This window comes from Pempheris klunzingeri, chromosome 2, assembly GCF_042242105.1.
Source record: "Pempheris klunzingeri isolate RE-2024b chromosome 2, fPemKlu1.hap1, whole genome shotgun sequence".
NCBI classification, from domain to species: Eukaryota; Metazoa; Chordata; class Actinopteri; order Acropomatiformes; family Pempheridae; genus Pempheris; species Pempheris klunzingeri.
The window spans coordinates 4,359,463-4,380,668 of NC_092013.1; the positions used below are offsets into that span (position 1 = coordinate 4,359,463).

Below are 21,206 nucleotides of genomic sequence, written 5' to 3' on the forward strand. Positions count from 1 at the left end.
GGAGAGATAAACCCATTATCCCATTATCACACCATAATTGCTACTACTGCTTGATTTAAAGATCACTTGGCACATGCATGTATCTGTGTGTTACCTGTGAGCAGCATTCGGTACTGAAGCACTCTCACTATAACCTGCAACAGCTGGTGTTTCAGTGGCACTTCAGCTTCTTCTGGGCTTCGTGTCTGCTCACACACACACACACACACACACACACTGGTTAGTACATAACCTAACATGGGTGACACACAAATGTTAGAAATATATAACAAAGGTGCTTTAAACTCAGTCTATGCTTGAATTTGACACATTGTATCTGTATGAAAAAACGTTTTTATTGGTGTTCAGTTATTGAAAACTTGATATCTGATGATTTCTGCAGAAAACTATTTGAGAAATTAACCCTTTAATGCCTGAACCATGAAATAATTGCCAGAAAATTCTAGTTTTTTTAAAACTGGAGTGTTTCAAAGTTTAAAAAAGTTTTAATTTGCATCATCATCACCACAGGTTGTTTATCTTAAACAAACAAAACATATAAAACACAGATAAAATACAAAAAACACAAAAAAATCTCACACCGATGATGTAGAGGTGTATGTATCAAATATAATACACTTGGTGTTAAAGTGTTAAATTCTTCCTCAAATGACCAAACCAAACCAAAGGACCTTTGGGTGTCCCTGAACCGTACTCAGAAGACCACGGCTCTTCTAAATAAAGGTAACCTCTTAAATACAATGCTGCGTGTCAAGGTCACAAGTGACCGCGGGGACGCTGTCGGACCGGTTGACCTTCAAACGGTCTTTGCAGCGCACAGAAAATCTGAACAACTCCTATTCTTCTTCTCAGAGTCGTCATTTGCAGGTGAAAGGGGACAGAAATTGGCACAATCAAAGAGCGCTTTAGAAAATCAATCACGATCTAATTGTCTCTGACAGGTATTTATGCCCTGAGCGGCAGAGGAGCAACGGGGGACAGGACACACACACACACACACACACACACACACACACAGTCTTTTCTAATTCAATGAAGTCCTATCCGACATTAGAGAGGCACAGATAGCACCCTGCGGGAAACAGCATCTTCATCTTATTTACACTGCACACACACACACACACACACACACACACACACACACACACACACACAAACACACACACACACACACAAACACACACACACACACACAAGAAACTGCACAGACACACACTTAACTCTTCTGAGACACATTCACAAACACATACAATACATTATTGACACACCCCTCCACACACACAAGCAGATACAAACACACACGCAGACCTCAGGCTGGTGATGCGATACCACTGATTAGGACTGTAAAGGGGAGGGATGGGACGCGAGTTAAACACACCACTCTTTGTCTTCATTATCCCAATCTGGCAACAAATTCTGTTTGAGTTTCTCTCACTTTTCTGCCTCCCCTATTTCCTGACCCCCCCCCCCTCTCTCTTTCCTCCTCCTCTCCTAATCACGGCACGGCGCGTCGAGCACAATAATAACCAGCTATCCACTATTAAACCCGCTCGGCTTCAGAACATCCGCTCTCCTCAAGTGTTGCTTGTAAATTGTCATCCAATTGACACTTGTTCTGAAGGAGTGGCTTTCCAGAGATGGTAATTAGCGAGTGGTCTGTTTGGGTGAGCGAGCCAAACAGGGGGAAGAGAGAAGAGGGAGCGGGTGATGCCTCGTGCTGGGAGATAAACACATACACATGCACACGCATGCACGGACAAACACACCTTTCAGACTCTGTCACGGCCAGCTGATTTGCTGCCTGCACACACACACACACACACAACTGATCTAATTGGGGAGTTGTTAAGGAGGCTGCTTCTCTAATTAGCTTCTGTCTGCCTCATTGCCCAGCTGCCTTTACAAGGAATTCACTCCATCGCTCTCTCCCTCTATCGCTCTCTGTCCACCTGCTGCACAGCCTCCTCCTCTCCTCCTGGGCTTCTTGCACAAGAGAAAACACACAGGCTTTACACAAACAAGGGTCATGACATGCATATAAATCCAAAATGGAGGGCTTTGGAAAGAGATTTCATAAAACCAGTTTCACAAGATCCACTCAATTTGTGTACGGACATGCCCCCCCTGTAAAAATAAGTACACATTAATACACAGAGGCGCAAACACTCTCACATAAAGGGGGGGGGGGGGGGGGGGGGGCACAAGCACACACACACCGCACTGTGTTGGCCAATGTTTATAGATGGTGTTGTACACAAGCGACTGGCAGTGGAGAGAGGGCTTTAATCCTGTAAGGGTCTAGCTCTGATCTGATCAGGGTCTGTGGCTACTTCATCACTGTCATCACCACATCCACAATGAAATTACTACCACTTATACTGCTGGATTTTGGCTTGTAGCAATAAAGGTGGAGGAGCAGGACGGTTGAGAGGAAGGAGGGATGGTGAAGAAAGTACCGGTTTAAAAATAGAGGCTGAAGTGATGAATGAAAAACATTCAAATCCGTGTTTCTCTTCCTGTGAAGTATAAAGACTTGTGAAGTGTCACAGATAAATGACCCTCGGCTCACTAGTAGGTGTAGTGTGTCCTCTGACCCGTGCGATCCTCCTTGCTCTCCCTCGGGCCTCCTTCTCCCTCATTACAATGGGGTCACACAAACCTTGCGGTTCCCATGGCAGTGCTCCGATTCAATGCAGCACACATCACACACATGCACAATGCCCTGGTGTGGGAGGTTGGGGAGGCCAGACCCCAGATTACAGGCTTATATGCAATATGGGAAACGTAAAACAATGTGCACGGTGTATATGCAGTGGCAGCTGTGGTGAATCTGCCGGTGGACTGAGAAAAGGTTATTGAATATGCCCCTGGGTGTTAATTTCAGCGGTGTAAGATGAATCACAGCCTTTACACAAGTGAGGAGAGAGAAAAATTCTCAGCAGAGATAAAATGTACTTGCGGCCTTTCATACTTTGCAAATCAGTCCATTTATGGCCGCTCCAGACAGCAATTAGTGCTTTATGGTGTGAGAAAAGGGACCAATATCAACTTCACAAGGCTAAAATTAAGTGGCACATTATTGACTTTGATCAAGGTTATCAAGGGCTAAACGATCAGCTGACGGAGACCAGTTGTGAAAACATGCTGTAAGAAACTAAAGGTCAATGTTTACCGAACATGGTGACGGTTTAGTCGTCTCTCACTTCCACTCTCTTCTGTTTACATTAACTCCACTAAAGTCTGCCGGAGCCAAAGTTTCTAGTGGGGCAGCTGCTGCTGAATATTCATGAGTGGAGACAGTTGGTGTCTTGTCCGTTCGCTTTTCTTATCAAAGCAGGAACGCCTGGAACCATTGTGTCAGCCACTCAAAGCGAATCAGAGTACAGCATGGAACTGATAATACGTACATTTGGGGAGAAAGGTGTTGAGCTGAGAAGGTAACTTAGTAAAACAGGTACTTTAAGAGAAACAGAAGCCTGGGAAAAGCTTTTACTGATCTGTCTTACACAAATTGAGGCACTGAAATTGTTAAAAAAAACTCTTACTAATTACTAAACGAAGACTAAGTTGAAGGATTTGTCTTCAGAGTGACCTGTGTGCAGCGGTTTTAACTGTGTAAATTGTAAATCAATTCTATAGACCAGGACACAGCTGCATGGAAATGAGAAATCTATTGCTGTATCTCTGTGGTCTTTTCTATAGGCTCCCTTAATATCCTGTCTTTTACTTAAAAATAGTCAGCTGCATTGTTACCAGCTGGGTCTTTACACATTCCTACTCAACATAGGGATAAAGTGTTGATGAAGTGGACCAGGCAAACAATCTGTGGACCACTGCAACGGTTTTAAAATGAGCTTTGGCTGAATTCTGTCACCCAAATCCCATTTCCCTGCTCTCCAGGAAAGATCAGGGATGAAGGGATTCATGCTGGACAAAGAATGAGCATTTGGTGTTGAGTGGGTATAAAATATGCGGGCATGACAGTGGAAAGGTCAGTCCTATGGAGAGGAGCAGGATACAGAGGGGTTTACAAAGGCCATTAGCTCTCCGTGGAAGCTGGGTGACAATATCTAAGTGGAGAGTGGCTGAGTGGGTGCCAGGGGAAATACCAGGTTCAATCTCTGCTCCCTGGAAACACCAACAAGGCTTCGCTTTCCCTCCACAAACATGGAAACTGAACCTGAGATTTGAATATGTGACTGTAAAAATACTTCTAGCAGAGCAGTGCTCTGAGCTCACATTCAGCTCAATAACATGATACACATATAACAGCACAAGGGGAAAAAAGACAAACTGTTGGCAGGAGACACAATTAAGAGCTGCCTTCATCTGGTCTTTCTGTTCAGTGCTTTACCTCAAACTTCTTGACGATGCTGGCGAAGGCCAGGTTGCTCCTGCAGCTCTCCTCCAGCAGGGACATGCTGCGATCATACTCTGAGATATAGGTGTCAAACACCCTAAAGTCCTCCCGACGTGACAGGATCACATCTACCACCCTTTGGCTCTCCTCCCTACACAGAAAGGAAAATCCGAAATGAAGTACATCCTCTGTAGTCATTTCATGTGCAGTGCTTCTGATTTGAAGACAAAAATTAAAGTCTACGATGTGCAGTGCACTCTAAATAACTTTTTCTGTTGTAACCACTTTCCCTCAAACTGCCTTTTTCTCCCACAGCTACAGATTCTCCATAATGATGTTTGACAACCTTCTGCAGACAGATGTAAACATTTTGCTTTCAATTTAGACGGTCGTCCTCTTGCTGCCTTCACTGTGCTCTGCGCTGTGGTCTCTGTCTTTTGTGTCTTTTATGATTGTGGGAAATGTTAAAGTTGAGTCTAGAAAGGAGTTATTGCCGAGGGCCTCATACTAAGGCGCTACAATTGAAAATGAAATAGTCTGACATTTCAGAAAATACATTATTTGACTCTCTTGCCGAGAGTTAGATGAAAAGATTGATACCACTCTCATATCTGACCACTTCATTCACAGCTGGTTAGCTTAGCTTGGCATAACATCATTTTGTTAAGAAGTATGTTTTAGAGGTGCTGGCAGGCAGACTTTTCCCCTTCGGTCAGAGCCAGACGAGCAGTTTCCCCCTGCTTCAAGTCTTTACGCTAAGATAAGATAGATGGCCTTATGTTAAGTGTGCAGACATGAGACGGGTAACGAATACTTGCATCTAACTCACAGTCATAATAAAGCAGTCAGGAGCAAAGTAAGGATGAAAAAATTACACAAATGCTGTAGGATGGATTTTTTAAAGGATGTAGAAGCTGATTAATATTAAAAACCCCTTCAGTGTGGTGCTACGTTCTGCTATTGCTGCATCTTGGTTGAAAAATGGCATCTTGGAATATTATTTGCATTTTAAGGCAGGGTTAGGGTACTGTAGAGTGTAGATTACTGTGGCCTCAGTGCAGAATGAATTATGGCCATAGCAGGAGACTATTTTACTCCACATCCACACTGCATTAGTCTGTTTGGAGATATTTTCTGTGCGTGTTGATGGTCGATCGTGTGAAATGCACCACTATGGAAATGGAGCATGAGTTGTAGGTAACAACAACAAGCGACAACACAACCGACGGTAATGTGCGCGGTGTTTCTTACCACTGACTAATGCGCTCCTCCAGCTCTGTAAGGATGCTGCTGTGGAGGGTGTAGACCTGAGGGAGGACGCCCAATATCTCTCCCAGCCTCTGCTCGTCCAGCACAGGTTCCCCTTCCTCCACGTCTGTCACTGCTGACCTAAAGTCCTGCACAAGGCAGAGGGAACACAGGATTTACAAGGAGAGATTTTTAATATGACAAAAGGGTGGCGTAGAAGAAGAGGATATTTGTTGAGATGAAAGGAGGAGGGGAGGGAAAGCAGGAGGATTGAAATGCATAGAGGAATGAGGAATGAAGAAGGGGAGAAAAAATGGAAGGAAGGAAGGTCAGATCCTCCTAAACATCCTTCCTGCCAGCCTCCCTTCAAATCACCTCAGTGCCTTCCCTCCACTTTGGGCTCTGTCCAGGCATTCAGGAAAGGCGGCACTGCTTGCACAAGAGTTACACACCAGGTGGTGTTGCATAATGACCTTGGTGCTCAATGACACAATGCTGTTTTGTACATACAAGAGACATACACATACAAGAACCTACTGCTTTACAGTGAATCTGGGTCCACTGAAGTTCATTCAGCACACATAAAACACCAGCAATAGGCATTAATAGCTGCAGTGTCGGTGACTAAGAGGAATTAGATGAGGAATTGTGGTACACGGGAGGGAAAAAAACCAGGGCAGAGGTTATTTATCTGCTCAGCGAATGAAGACAAAAAAAAAAGAAGATGAAAGCAGGTGAATCGTTACGAGGTGTCAACGTGCTTTAAAAAAACCCCTCAGTTTTCCCTGCAGGCAAAGCTGTGCAGCAACCTAACATCATGTAGAAAGAAGCGGTACGTCTGGAGACCATCTATTCCAATTCTGAGTGAAGCACAGACATAAAACAAATAGAGTCGTCCCAGTCGGCCGCAAGATAATGTGGTGACACCGGTCGACTCAGAACACACCGTTAATCATGCACAATCGATCGCATATGAGTTAACATTCATCACGTCGGCTACTTTAACGGCTCTGGTTGACTTTGTCTCCCAGGTTGCACACAAACACGTGCACTCAGACCCATGAATGAGAAGGGCTTTACTCCCCCATTTCGCTGGCCCACTCTCCACCATATCCCCATTTTCCAACAGTTGGTTGAGCAGCCAATCATGCTCGGTCATAACTCAGCAAAGGGAATCTGTCCAGAGGTCACGGGTTACAAACGAGTAAAAATAATAAGTCTGAGCCTGATACGTTGGAGCTGTTATGGGGAAAGTCCTCTAGAAGAAGAGCATGGCCTCCCTTCCTATGTGGAGACAGGGTCTGGAAATTCTTTGTATTCTTGTTATTCCTTATCAAACAATGGAACAATAGCTCATGTGTGCCTCTCACTTAACGCTGCTCCTGTTCCCCCCCCCCAAAAAAAAACTGTGTGTTTGTGCATTTTGTGCCGCTGGAGTGTTTCCCAGCTGAATTTCATGCTAATAATGAAATCAGTCTGCATCAAATGGTAACTAATATCTTGGCACATTGCTGTTTGAAGTTTGAGGGAATAATAAGACCCTAACACTGCACATATGCATTATGCAACAGCGTGATGAAAAAGCCTCCAATGTCACTTTAGAGAGGTGCCAAAAAGATTCAATTAAGGTATGGTTACACTGAAGAGGAGCACGAGCCAAGGTTACCCATCAGTGAGAATTTGTAAAAACATGTAGATTTAATAGTTCACTTAGACATGAAGCACTGACGCCCATATTGACTTGCAGCATATGTGTCTGTCTGCACTTTGGCATGCTGCAGCTAATTAGTATAATTGAGCATCATGATGAGATTGCATATTTAGGATTATCAGAGGCGTCTATTGTATAATATTTGCATTAGTTGCTGTTTAACGCCACCAAATTACACATTATACAAATCAGCTGCTTTTGTACTCACAGCAGGATTTCATAAATCATGGCGAGGGAGCACACAGATGAAATTCAGGTTACGACCTTATTCAAGGTTATAAGGTACAGGCTGACTGATGGGCTTCCCTGGGTTCAATGACTCTACCTGTCAGATTTGTACTGGAAACCATCACCTTAATAGCAACTCTTTCACACCATTCTTTAAAAAGTGTTGTCTATCTGACCTCTCCTGCATGACTTTACCTTTTGATTAAAATGAAATAATTGTTTTAACTGTTTCAGTGCCATTTTTGTGTTATTTTTTCGACAAATATCCACCTTTGGTCCCAACTCTGCAGGGGATGCGGTCTTGTTTTGACAGGCAGTGAGTGAGAAACGATGGAAATAGATGACAACAGTTGCCGGTGATGCATGGTTGACCTCCAGAATCGTACCACTGCTCACCTTTAAATCCTCCGTCCTGCATTAACTACACTCATCGCTCTACTGAAAGGAAAACTCTCCATTTTATGGCCAACCTGGTCATAAGGAGCTCATCCAACATAACCAATAAAAAAAGCCCCAACAGCCTTTTTGTGACCTTTAGGTGGCAGATTGCCAGCTGAGCTGCTTGAGCATCAGAGTGCACGTATCAGTTGAGTAAAGATGGAAGGACACCATCAGCGAGAGCGCCTGGTGGACGCACGCTGCGTCATCGCACCGCAGACCACACCACGGTACAACATGTCAACTTTGTCAAGACCAGGAAGTAGATCTTGCTGCAACAACACTGATAAACCTGAGCAGAGCCTTACACCAGGGGGGGAGGAGGAGAAGACGGAGACAGAGACTCGGGAGCAGACACACAGGATTCGATGTTATCAGTAGGTTTTCAATAAAGTTTAATAGGCCTCGAAGCAGGAGACATTTAAAGCTGACGCGCTTTACGGGGTGGCGGCGAAGGTTTTTCTTACCTCTTGAAGGTACTTCAGGGCGCTGACATGTCTGGAAAACAAGAAGAATGAAACATACAAGAGTTAATTTAACCGTTAAAAGGAATTTACAACCTTCTACACAAGTATGTTAATCCATCAACGAGACTCATTATATTACTTAAATTATGCATGATGAGAAAACTGCATTAGAAGAATGTTTAAGTGTGTCGCAGGGCAAGGACAATTAACTGTCGGTTTCTTTGCATGCAGCTCGATGAATGAGCTTAGGAGAGATGGAGATGGAAAGGAAAGGAGAGCAGAAACAGGGTCGGAGAAAAAAAAAAAGAAAAGAAAAATTTGGATGAAGCGTGTTTGTGTGTGATGATGTGCAGGAGAAGTGTGCGAAACGGGGGAAATCCACGCATGCAGATGCTCACAGTCTCTCTGAGTCGACGAGCTCCTTGGCAACGTAGAAGGCTCGGGATCGACCATCAATCTGGGTGACAGGGAGGGAGAACAGTGGGAGATGAATGAACACAGCTAATGTTTAAAGGCTCTCTGTGGGCACTTATTCCTCTCACACACTAACAGGAACAGCTACTCCACAGCCAGGGAGAGTGGTGAAAATTCACTTTTTCTTGTTGGATTTCCGCTGTCAAAATAAGACTGATTATTTCATTACAGTGCAGCATAGACATGAGGGCTTTTTTCTTTTCTTTCTTTTTTTTTTTTTTCGCAAATGCGGGACTTTTAAATTCAGATGCATTATGTATGAGAGGCTGCGTGTGTGGTGACAACAATGCTGCCCATTGATTTAGAGGCTAATCACAGGGTCTCAAAATATCCGAGCCAAAACATAACATTGAAGCCATTTAGGGGTTTACCGGCAAGGTCCTGCGCTTTATCAGTGTTATTTTTTCCTGCGCGGGGCATTTCACAAACACTGCATAAAAGGCACATTGATCCTCATTTCCTTGAAATAAAACCAAAACACGCTTCCATTAAATGAAACTGTTCCTGGGGACTGAATCAAGTCTCTCTGGGCCTTTTCCTCTCTGTTTTCCTTCAATTTATTATATTTACTCTAAGTAGAAAACAAGGAAATATGTGCCACATGATGGGAGCAGGGGTCTAATATTATTGTGGTAGCAGCAGGAAGGGTGGGGTCCATCTCTGAGCTACTGTAAAATGGATGCCTTTTACTGTACAGAAGTCTGGGGGGCTTGAGGTGATACATTTCAGCCAGCAGAACAGTAAATCTGAGGGAAAAGTTCATGTGTATATTGAGTCCCAAATATCGAATGGCTCATCCTGGACCTGTACATGTCCCACAGTACATTTAACTGTCCTATTATTTTAATATATGTCATTTTTATTCAAATCTGTAAGGTGTATATCTAAAATATTTAACATTCCACCCTAATACAATACAGTGAAGCATTCAATAGGACCCTTCAGCATCTTTTTCTCATTATGTTGATTTGCAGGACTCATAGGATTGAATTAACCACCTTCTGCCCTGCTTTCACTTGCGTCCTTCTGTATCACATATCTCACCTGTCGGTCATAACTTTGCTCCGCAACCCCCTCTTCCTCCTCCGAGGTGCGGCCGTGGTCCTCGTCTGCTGACAGCCCAGCAGAGATGGGGTTCATTGGGAAAGGCTCTGTGTAGGCACTGCCAAAGGAGGACAAGACAGCATGAAGGCAGCGAAACAGCACACTGAACACCATGCGTTCAACAGCATGGCTTTAACCAAAAAGAAAGACACTAAATATTTTCAGTTTACAATTAAAAGCCACTATAATCTGTCTTTGCAGCAGCATATTCTCAAAACACTGAGCAATACTCCAAGTCTCTTAGAAATATAGGTTTTTTTTTCCTTTTCCTGTGTGTGTCTCTGAGCATTTCCACTCCTCGTATGGAGTCCTCTGGTGGCACACTGTAATCCCTTTCATCATGCATTCCTCTCACAGATGGCACTTGTTGTGTTCGTACACTGGTAATCCTTTTGTGTGCTGCTGCACCTGAGGGGGTCACGCTTTAGGTCATTTCACAAATAATCCTTTTAAATGCTACCTGTGGTAATTATTAATGTCCTCTGGCCCATTAAGACCCATTCAGTATGTTTGACTAAATTCACATTCAGTCAGGATGATGACTAGATAACAAGTATTCTCAAAGCAGCTAAATGACAGCTATTGGACAGCTTGTCCTAGCTGTCATATTACTTCATAGCTGCTCTGAGAATACTTGTTATTCACTGAGACTTCTGGCAGGTTTCACAGCTAATGGAAAGGTTTCGAAGCCTGTACAACCTGTTGTATACAAGGTTCACCATCGCTCTCGATACAAAAGCTGAATCTTTGTGCACAATGCCAAACAGCACAGGACATATTTGGATGGATTCACAATGAGTGTGGCAGAATAGCAGCAAGTTTAGAAATGTGCTGCCACAAGGACACTTTCATATCTATTAAGAATAGTGAAGATACAGTAGGAACACAATATCAAGTCAAACTGACTTATGATGTTAAAGGAAAATACCCTTGAAGTATCTATTCCTCTATGAAACATTTCTACCTCGTATGTCCAAAAGAGTAAATGTTAAAAATGTATGAAATGAAATGTAGAACTAAACTGCATCGGAAATGAGGATTATTCTGTAGGGTCTCTCCCTTGAATTGTGCCGATAAACAACCTTACAGGGTTTTCTACTTAGACCTGAAGCTTTTATTATGAAAATAAAACAGCAAGTTAAGTCATTTTTCAAGCAAAACCGTCAAACAGCTCTGCAACTGTGAGAACTGGCTGCTTTTCTTCTCCAGTTTATTATAGTAAACTGAATATCTTTGAGTTTTGGCAACAAAACAAGCAATTTGAAGGCATCACTCATTTTCCAGATAATAATCAATGATAATAAAAAGTCCTCTGTGTGTGCAAAGAGAACACGGCTATTAGAAGACCAAAGGTTAACAGAGTTACCTGCTGCACTTCATCTCCATTCAAACATACTCATACTTCACACCACACACACACACACACACACACACACACACACACACTCAGCCCTATTGGGTGGGCTGAAGAAAGCACCTATGGCTCATTACTCATGGTTGACCTCAGAGTCGACAGGTCAGCCTGGTGTGGGCCTCTGGGTGATGTTGGGAAGGAAAGAGAGCAGGAGGGACGGGTCTTCTTTGAACTCGTTCTTAAGCTCTGATTAAGTCTGCGAGTGAGTTCATATATCCAAGAGAAATGTGCCTCAGATTCTCACCTTCACCTTTTCACCCTCGACCATCAAAAAAACCAAAAAGAAAAACACAAAGTCTGTGCTGTGATAGAGGAATATGTCCAATTTATAATAATTTCTCCCAGAAAAGCCCCACAGAAAGCAAACTGCTGTAATGTTATGTTGTAATGTCTTCTATACTGATGTTGCCCATTTTCCCACAATAAAATCCCACTCATAGCTTCCATTTGGCTCCAGGCAGCTTCATGTAAGGTTTTCCATATTCAAACTTGTGAATATGTACTGTAACATGTGAAGCCCTTTCACAAGGCCATAAAGACAACCCTATTATGCCCGCTGAATGCAATGTCTTTTATAACATGGCAATGTTAAATCTACTGTGTCAAATTCAAAGGAAAACACAATGACTCTCCACCAATTCCCTGTGAATTTGATGATGCCTGTAATATGTAATTCAATTGAGCTAAACATTGAGTAGTAAAATATATATTAGGTGCAATCCGACAGGCTTTTTTCCTCTTGTAATGGCACTATTATAGGAAATAGGCTGAATAGGTTCATTAGCCTGCTAACTACAGCAGATTGGGATATTGATGCAGGGATTAAGAGAGAGGGAGCAGTTTTAAACTGTTTGCAGCTTTTAGTGATGATGACTTAATGTAGCCTGTGGCTGCTGGTGGTGGTGGTGGTGTGACCGTGTGTGATGACGTGATTCGTGAAGACACTGGTGCTCTGACGGCTGCTGCCTCACCTGTAATGTGTAAGGGCTTTGGATAATAATAATAACCCCACATCACTGTTAACAGTATTATAACCTCTGCTTCATTTTAAATGTATGTTTTCAGTTCATTTAGACTCTATGCCACTGTAGTCTGTGAGTCTGGAGGCATTCCTGACTAACTGCACCAACAATAACAGCAGACCTGGCATTCCTGACGGGACCACACCTCATCTTGTTGTTCAAGGGATAGTCTGGGAACCTCCACCCCACCACGGTGACCCCCTTCTCTTCCCGTCCTCCTATCTGTCCTCTCCTGTCTCCACCTCTCTGCCTCCTGCCGCAGCCACGCCCTCGTCCTGCATTTCCTGTAAACAGGCTGGTGGGAAGCTCCTAGGCTGGACAGTTCCTCCCCGGGGATGACCTGGCAATGACCTCAGAGCGCCTGGCACCAGGCCTGGCGAGCCAACGACACACCCTGTCCACCACCTCGCCACACAGCACACAGCCCAACCCAGTACAACAATGTACTTAAGATGGCTCCCTCATCACTACTAACACTAACATAACAGTGGGTGGAGGGGCTGTTTTAGAGGCCATGGCTGGGCTTTGTCATCACTCTGAAGAGGTTCATGTTGAGCTGTTGGAAGCTAAAATGATACCAAAGGGTAAACTAGAGGTGAGCAATAAGCAGTATCTTACAGTAGTAGCTCTGTTTACTGTGTGCACAGGGACAACAACACATCTGTATTACTGCTGTAAGCCTACATGGAACTGCTTAAAGTTAACACAAAGAACACTTAATGTGCCTGAGCTGAGCACAATCACAAATCCTGAGCTTTTTTTCTTTCTTTTTTGCTAAACACCTTTTTCTGCACATTTGTTGCTACATGGCTTCTTGGCAAGAACAACTGTGCTGAGACTGCATTCTCAGCAGGAGCCTCTTCTTTGATAAAGCTGCACTGAGGTGTAACTTACTATGCATGCCCATATATATATATATATATATATATATATATGCACCCACACACAAGCCTACAAACAAACACCTTGGCTAGCTTTGGGATGAATCATTAGTCTGCCTTTTCTCTTTCCATTGCACACTATAGTAGCTTGCTAATGAACATGTCTCTTTGCTTTGGCTGAATGCTCGAGCTAAAGTAGTGTCTGAATGGTGCTGTACATTAATCAAACAAGTGGAAACAAGCCAAGCCTTTGGCACAGCAGCCTTGTGAGTTCTCCTTAAAATGCATGTCTGCCACTGTAGGCACGGTCCTTTTGTGTGCAGCGCTCTGAGGCCATTCGGTCATTTTCCTCACCACAAAAATCCACTTTTTCTCCGTGGGTCTAAACCTCATTGACTGCTGAATGTGTTCTCAATAAATCACTGCCATCATCAGATGGGCCGCTTGGGACGGCGGCAATGCCAAGCTTTGAACCGGTTCAAGATGTGCACACAAAGGCAGGAACAGGCACCTACATTTTCTGCATGACTTATATAGTGGGCACACACATGTACACACTCACACACACTCCGATACACACAGACCAGCAACGTATAGACACACTAAAGAGAGGCCCAGGCAACAGGAGCATCTCCAGGGGGAATGCAGTGAAAGAGAGGTGACAGGACGGATAGGTTATTTGCATCATTGTGAGTGGTATGAGACTTCCACCACTCAATGAGCCACATCGATAACATCAGTGGGAGAAAAAGAGCCCTCAGTGAGGGGCCATTGTCTGGGAAATGGAAGGGTTTCAAATGTTTATATATGTATAGACTTTAAAGGACACTGCAAATAAATAGTGGGGAAATGATGGTGCTGTGTCTACTGCTGCAGGGCATATCTGAAGGAGAGATAACAATGAGCTTCACATGTGTGCAAAGTTGTATAAATGATATGAATCGCAAGCCAAAAGGCTTTTCTACACGGGCCAAATAGTTCTGAGAGGAATAAAACTGTGAAATAAACAAGTTAGCTGCACATGAATTATAAACAAAGGGCACCACAATACATAAAAACAAATTGAGGAACAAGCATTTTGCTCCAAGATCGTCTCAAGACTTTTAGGAAGCTCTCGGTAATGGCCTGCCTCCTCTGCTACACACAGGTCATCAAACACAACTGTTTTATTAAGACTGGGGAAAGACAGTAGCCCCGTAGTGGTTGAAGCTGTGGCACAGGATGGGGTAATTTGGTACAGTCTGACCGCGGTGATTCCTCTCTCTATCACACAGTGCAGTAAATCCCGCTGCCCCTCAAGGGTCCAATGAAAAAGAAGCACTCAGGAGAGAGCTCCTTTAATAAAAGCCCTCCTAAACTTAACCATAAGTGTTAGGTACAGGAGAGCAATTACACCACAACTGCTCTTGCTCCCTCTTCTCACTTCGCCCTTCCCCCTCCTTTATGTTACTTTATCGCTGTACTCTTTGTTTTCTTACTCTTCTGCACTTTCTGTTAACACATCGCCCCTCCTTGCTCTCTCACCTATTCCCTCATCCTTCTCCACTTCTTTGTGTGAAAGGAACTCCCCCACAGTTTTTTCACTTTTAATTGCAGCCTATAATGACTTTCTCTAATTTGAATAACCTTGCGCTCAGTGAGCAGCCCAACTGCCATTACCTGTTCTATCATCGCAGACTTGCACAGGAAGCACCAGGTGTGACCTCGAATATCCACCAAATGAAAAACAGAAGTAAGCTCTCCCACAAGCATTGTCCATCTTCCCAAAGCCAGCGGTGCCTGACACAGCAGGCTGCTCATCTCTTACCGAACACTTCCCAACAAGAGGGAGATCCGATTCTACTTAGCCAGGTCTGCCCCTGCTCATCTGAGATACTGTGTAAGAATATCCGTCAGCTGTTCAGGGGTCAAGATTGCTCTTCTGAGCAGGTCCAGACCTAAAAACTCAACAGATTATTTCAAAATTGGTTTCATAGATAAACCTTCACCTATTCTATAGACTAGACGTAGTTTCTAGAGTTTAAAACTGGCTGTGTAAGAAGATTAGCCTAAATTGAAGCTGGTCATAAATAAAAACACCTGATCTAAGGCTGCAACAAACAACCATTTTGGTTGTTGATTTATCTGCAGATTATTTAACATTTAGCACCTTTGCTGTAAAAATGAATAAAATTATTAACCTGATTTTCTCTCAATCAACTAATCTGTTATTTGACTAATTGTGTGAGCTCTAATCATAGTCATGGATGGTACTGGTGAATACTTAAAACATTAAAGGGTCTGTGGGCATATTTTTGGTTTTATTTGCCCAGATTTTGAGGATTCTGCCTCTAAAATTACTGCTTCAAACCCAATGCAGTGGAGATGAATGGATTTTCATTTGGGGCGGTCATAGCATTGAAAAAAATAACACCATAAACAGTTTTCATTGAGACTATTTCTTCTGTAGATGCCAGAGGTTAGAGGAAGTTAGAAGATGCTGCAGTGAAAACTGTTCACAGTGAGGTCCTGAGGATTGTGAGCATCAGGGAAAATGTGATTCAACTCCATTGCTTTGGATGTAGGTCTATTAAGATCTTATCAGTATCAGTGAGAAGGCAGAAGAAATGGCAGATAAAAACTAAAGCATCTATATGGGCTAGGGTCCACTAGAGGCAAAACATCTACGGTAAGGCGGTAAAATGTTTTTTGTGAGGTTAATCAACCTTTTCAGATGTGCTTGAGATGAGACAAAACCATAATAACTTTATTGAGCTGTTACTGTACCTTTCAGTGTCTGACTTCAAGGTCTGGAGTTTGCTCTCAATCCCAGGGAAACTGTTCATATCCACATAGCCATCATTCTCGTTGCAGGGAACTGTGTTGCGGTTTGGGTCCTCAAAAAACTCAGTCACAGTGTGGGATCTGATGGGTCTGCCTGGGATCTGGATGTTCTCGTAGTCTGAGCTCATGGCTGGGATGTTTTCATAGTCTGAGGTGTCGGCACTGGGGAAGGAGATGGAGCGGGGTTTGGTCAAAGGCAGCGGCATGGCCGAGCGCTGAGAACGCTCCTCGAAGGACTCCACTCTGGACACGCCCCTGCCATAAGCTTTGGGCTCACCTTTCCTCCTCTGCTGGTCTTTGTAGAGTACAAAGGAGGATGGCATGTCTAAAGGACGCTGCTGTGGGTTCACCATGCGGGACTGAGGCTGAGGAGAGCTGCTGGTGCTTCTGCGATCAAGCTCTATGACTCTCACTGGGCCGTGGTGGCTGGACTCAGAGGAAGAACGTGAAGAGCGGACACTGCCATCACTGAAACCCTTCGAATCTGTCTTCCTCTTGAACTTGAGTGCCAGAAAGCGCTTGAAGGAGGACTTCTTCTTCTTAGAAATGTCATTAGGTTCGTGCTGGATCAGGAGGGATGGTGAACTCTTGGTGACTGGTCTTTTAGTGATGTATGCCAGGTCAAAGGGTGGCGGGATGTCCACTAGAGAGGTTGGTGTGGAAACACCACTGGATGATTGATGGCTACGCTGCGAGAAGCTTCCAGATGAGGTTATGACACACGGGAGCGAAAGGGAATCATCTTTCCTCTTCATCCTGATGTCATTCTTCAGAGACTGTCCGATCTCTGATGAGGGAGTAGTCAAGGACAATTCTGGACCCTCTGCAGATCGGGAATATAACAAGAAGCGGCGAGACTTAATGGACGGGACCAAACAGTTGACCCCAGGCTGCTGTGAACGGCAAAGCGGTTCGTTGTTCTTATCCAAGGCCACTGTGCAGTAGTCATGAGTCTGGTACTCTGTCCCCGTCTCCTCTGGTACGGTTTCTGGGACATAACCTGGAACTTTACCAGAATAAGAACGTGATCGGGTGACGATAGTTTTACGATCAAGAGTCACAAAGTTCTCCCCTTCTGAATCAAACCCCGCCTCCTCATATATATGCTCCTCACTGTCTGAGTCTGTGTCTTCATAATAAGGCACAATATGGCAGTCCAGCTCCTCAATGTCTTCCTCAAAGGCCTCAGTGGTGTGGGCAAACACCACCCTGTTGGTGAGCTCTGGTGTGCGGCCCAGGTCTAGGTTTGTTGGCACCGTGATGTTGCACAACCTGAGGCGAGGCTGGCAGCTTGTTCGCTGGCTGAGGAAAGCCTGCTCTCGCTTGGCTGTTCTCTCTTTTGCACTTTTTCCTTTGACATGTTTCTTTTCTATTTCTTCCTCCTCATCCTCATCACCTATCTCTACATAGTCCTCCGATGAGACACACTCCAACTGCTCGCCGTCGTCGGTTTTAGTGCAGAGCGAATCGTCAATGTCTGCATACTCATCTGTTGACTCAATGTCCTTTGCTTCGTTTTTGTGCTGATTCGACTGCCCAGCGCCCGCCTCAGCGTCAGCCTGCTCTGAGAGGGCTTGCTTATCGTCTAGCTTGTCCACGTCATCCGATGACACATAGTAAGGTTCCTGGTTAGAAGCACCGGCCGTTTGCGGTTCACTTGGCGGTTTGTCATCGACATCATCCTGACACCACTCTGGGTCAGCAGTGCTCGCCATGTCTCCTGGAACGGCTTCAATGACTGAATAAGGCCCGAACACATCCTCAGTGCTGGACGTGAATCGAAAACAGCCAGAGGGGTCCTTTGTGGCCCTCTCTGGTTGCCATACCTCAGCATCCGCTGTTTCAGCTTGGTCACATGACTCACATGTATCACTAGCATCGTCTGTGGGGCCAATCACATCGTAGGGATACTCCTCAGTTACAGTTGGAAGCAGGCTGAATCCAAACGCAAATCCTCCTGCTTCCAGCTCGGTCTCATCTGGACCGTTCACACAGTCCTCAGTTTCTCCACCGTCCACTTCATTAAGTCCAGTATCATTGTCCTTATCACTCTGACTGAGTGACTGTGTTTGATCAGGGGTCTGTTCCTCTACATGTCCATCTGGGTGTCCTATAGAGCGGCAAAGTATTTCAGTCTTTTCACTACGACTCTGTTCCTCCTCATCTGTCTCCTGTCCTGTTTCATCATCCATTTCGGCTGGACAAGGTGTCATGTTCTTGTCATCAGTGTGATTGCCACCTTCAGGCTGGTTCAAGTCATTGTCAGTGTTTTCATCCTCAGTAGTGTCAACAATAGAACAATCATCTGCTTTGACTGTGTCCTCAGAGGCAATGCTGTCACCATCATTGTCTAATATATCTACTTCTTTTTCAGCTTCCTTCCCAATTTCTCCTTCTACTACGTCCTCTTTGTCATTGTGTCCTGCGTCATTGTCATTAACCCCATCCTCAGCCTCACTACTCTCTTCTTCTTTGTCCTGATTCTCCTCAGCCATTTCATGGAGATCTTCTATCTCCCCATCAGAGTGTGCCAGGTCTCCGTTACTCAGGCTCTGTGGCTGGCAGGGCTCCCCATGGGTGTGAGGCTCATACAGGGCTCTGGGCTTGGGGGCGACAGGAGGTTTTGGACCATGGATAGGGGGACACGACCTGGACATCAGCTTGGACTGCACTTTGATGGTCAGATGACTGCGGACCTTTGGTCGAGGGACTTGCAGAGGGTTCTGAAAGTCTGTGCAAAGAGAGTAAAAGTTAATGAAACAGAAAATCTAAACCCCACTTGATAATAATTAATTTCTTGGATTCTTTTTGCTGCTTTACTTAATATCTACCTTTATGCAAGGATAAATATGTGGGTCCTGTTTTGGTATAGAATGCTAAGAGGAAGTCAAGTCCCGTACAATAGTCAGTGACATGCAGAATGCTGCAGGGGACATTATCAGCAGGAAAAACAACAGAGCCACAGGGTACTTAGAGGAGGAACAATAACATGTCCCTGTCTGGGAAATGACACATGCTGGTTCGACGCTTATAGAAGAATCAGATTTAACAAATGATTGGCTAAGTCTAATCAAAAGCTTTGAAGATACTTTTATTATTAATCCAAAAGGACGAATGATTAAACAGGCTTTATCCATAATCGCAACATCCTAATTTTGTGCATCTTGCTTTCAAATGTGGCAGCGACCTTTAGTTAAGTGTTAAAAAATGTGAGCTCATTAAAGAGCACTGCTTTCGAAATGTAGAATCGTCATGAAACACTCCCGTACTTAACACAGTGTATACACCCCTTGTCTCTTCCTGTTATTTAGTACCTGCCCTGACGCACATCCTATTAAACCCTGCGTGCACTCTGGCTATCTCTTGGTGTTTTCTCTCTCTCTAGAAATCAGTCTGATATGATTTTGTTTAAGAAACTGCCCTTGTCATATATGGCTTTTTGGTCACACTTAATTTTTTTATCTCTATTAATGTCAACACGCTCTCTCTTTCAAGAATTCCATGTTCAATAGCTACTGCAACAAAGCCTCCTTGAAGGACTCCCCACAGGATGTCCATGGGGGGAAGGACATTAACATCATGGCCCCCCATCACTCCTCCATGAACCTCTCTAGGAGCACACATTTTCACAACACAAATGGACTTCCTTCTCGTCATTCTTCCCTGATTCTCACAAAACATAACTCACACCGCCTCACGCAGACGCATATAAGCACACACACTTTTTTTTTTTTTTTTTTTTTTTGTGCTGAAAAGGTCCTTTGAGTGCGTCAAAGAACAATAAAACTGGGAGAGAAAACAAGAGTCCCAGTCTGACAAAGCACCCAACTGCAAACAACAGGATGTGAATTATGCAACAAGAATTCAATTACAACAAATGTTTGAAAAACAAAGGAAGAGATAGACACTGGGACCTTGGCAGCACCAGGCTCACAGGATATGATTTCAGACTGTGTCCTCATCAAAAAATGTCACCCACTAAGCCTCAACAACGTGTCTAAACTCTAAAGTGACATGTCTGTAGAACAATTCTGAAATAAAGCTTTTCCTTTACAGAAATCACTTACAACTGAAGCATTTGTAACTTCTTTCACTTCATAAGGTCAGAGGACACTGCACAGGTGACCTTCGCTATAGAACAATGGCTCTGACTGATTTCCCAGACAGGGATTATAATCCCAGTTCTAACCCTTTTACTAATCTTAGAACAGATCATTTCTTCCAGTGGAAACTTCCACTGAAAGCACTCCAGATATTTGCACTTGCATTGTTTTTATGGGAAAACACAGCAGGATCATTTATAGGAACATGTCACTATCTTTTAGATAATGTATGGATACTTTTAGCTCTGTTGATATTTTTATTTAATCTCTGGAAAAACTACTGCAGAATCCCTCAATTTGCATTGAAAAATCAGTTAGTATGTAAAATATGTGGAGAACAGGTGACACAGCCGATGTTTCCAGATAGAATTAACCAATTTCATGAATCAACACCGCCCCCATCCCTCTCACACAGGCACACACACTTCTCCCTCTGCTGTAAAACACTTAAAGTCTGGTTTCCAACTACTTGACAAGAGCAGAAAAGACAGAGAAGAACAACCAAACCTGCGTTCATTGTGGGACATCATTATCCACGGGAGCCCACAGTTCTCATCCTCATGCTTCCTCACAACGACCGCGTCCCTCGAAATCACTTCAAACTTAATCCGGACACAAACACATTGCGGGGAAATCAAGTGGTAAAAAGGAGTCGTGCCTTGGTTTTCTCCAGTGAGAGTCTACTTGTGTTCTCAGAGTGGCTCCTGAGCGGTCAGCCGGCGTGCATCTCCACTGCTGATGCTCCAGTAAACTGGTGCGCTCTTGTGTGGAAACGGGAGGTGCAGCTTGGCGCTTCCTGAGGCAGGACCACAGCAGAGCGCGGACACGGAGCGCGAACCAAACCCTCTCTCTCTCCCTCTCCCTCTCTCTCTCTCTCTCTCTCTCTGTGTTTCTTATATTTGCGATGCGCAGCATTATATTTCAGTTACTGCT

General features: G+C 44.2%; 1 protein-coding gene across 1 annotated transcript in view; it reads right to left on the reverse strand.

Annotated features, from left to right (window-relative positions):
• The window catches only part of fgd5a (FYVE, RhoGEF and PH domain containing 5a), a 29,000-nt gene extending 8,167 nt beyond the window's left edge, over positions 1 to 20,833 (reverse strand). Inside the window, exons 1-8 of the mRNA XM_070843050.1 lie at positions 20,781 to 20,833; positions 16,114 to 18,901; positions 9,971 to 10,088; positions 8,851 to 8,909; positions 8,453 to 8,483; positions 5,612 to 5,757; positions 4,355 to 4,511; positions 95 to 185 (exon numbers count right to left, since the gene is read on the reverse strand). Coding sequence (XP_070699151.1) covers positions 95 to 185; positions 4,355 to 4,511; positions 5,612 to 5,757; positions 8,453 to 8,483; positions 8,851 to 8,909; positions 9,971 to 10,088; positions 16,114 to 18,901; positions 20,781 to 20,790 — 3,400 coding nt within the window. The 5' untranslated portion in view covers positions 20,791 to 20,833. The remainder of the gene's footprint in view (positions 1 to 94; positions 186 to 4,354; positions 4,512 to 5,611; positions 5,758 to 8,452; positions 8,484 to 8,850; positions 8,910 to 9,970; positions 10,089 to 16,113; positions 18,902 to 20,780) is intronic.
• Positions 20,834 to 21,206: the final 373 nt, after the last annotated feature.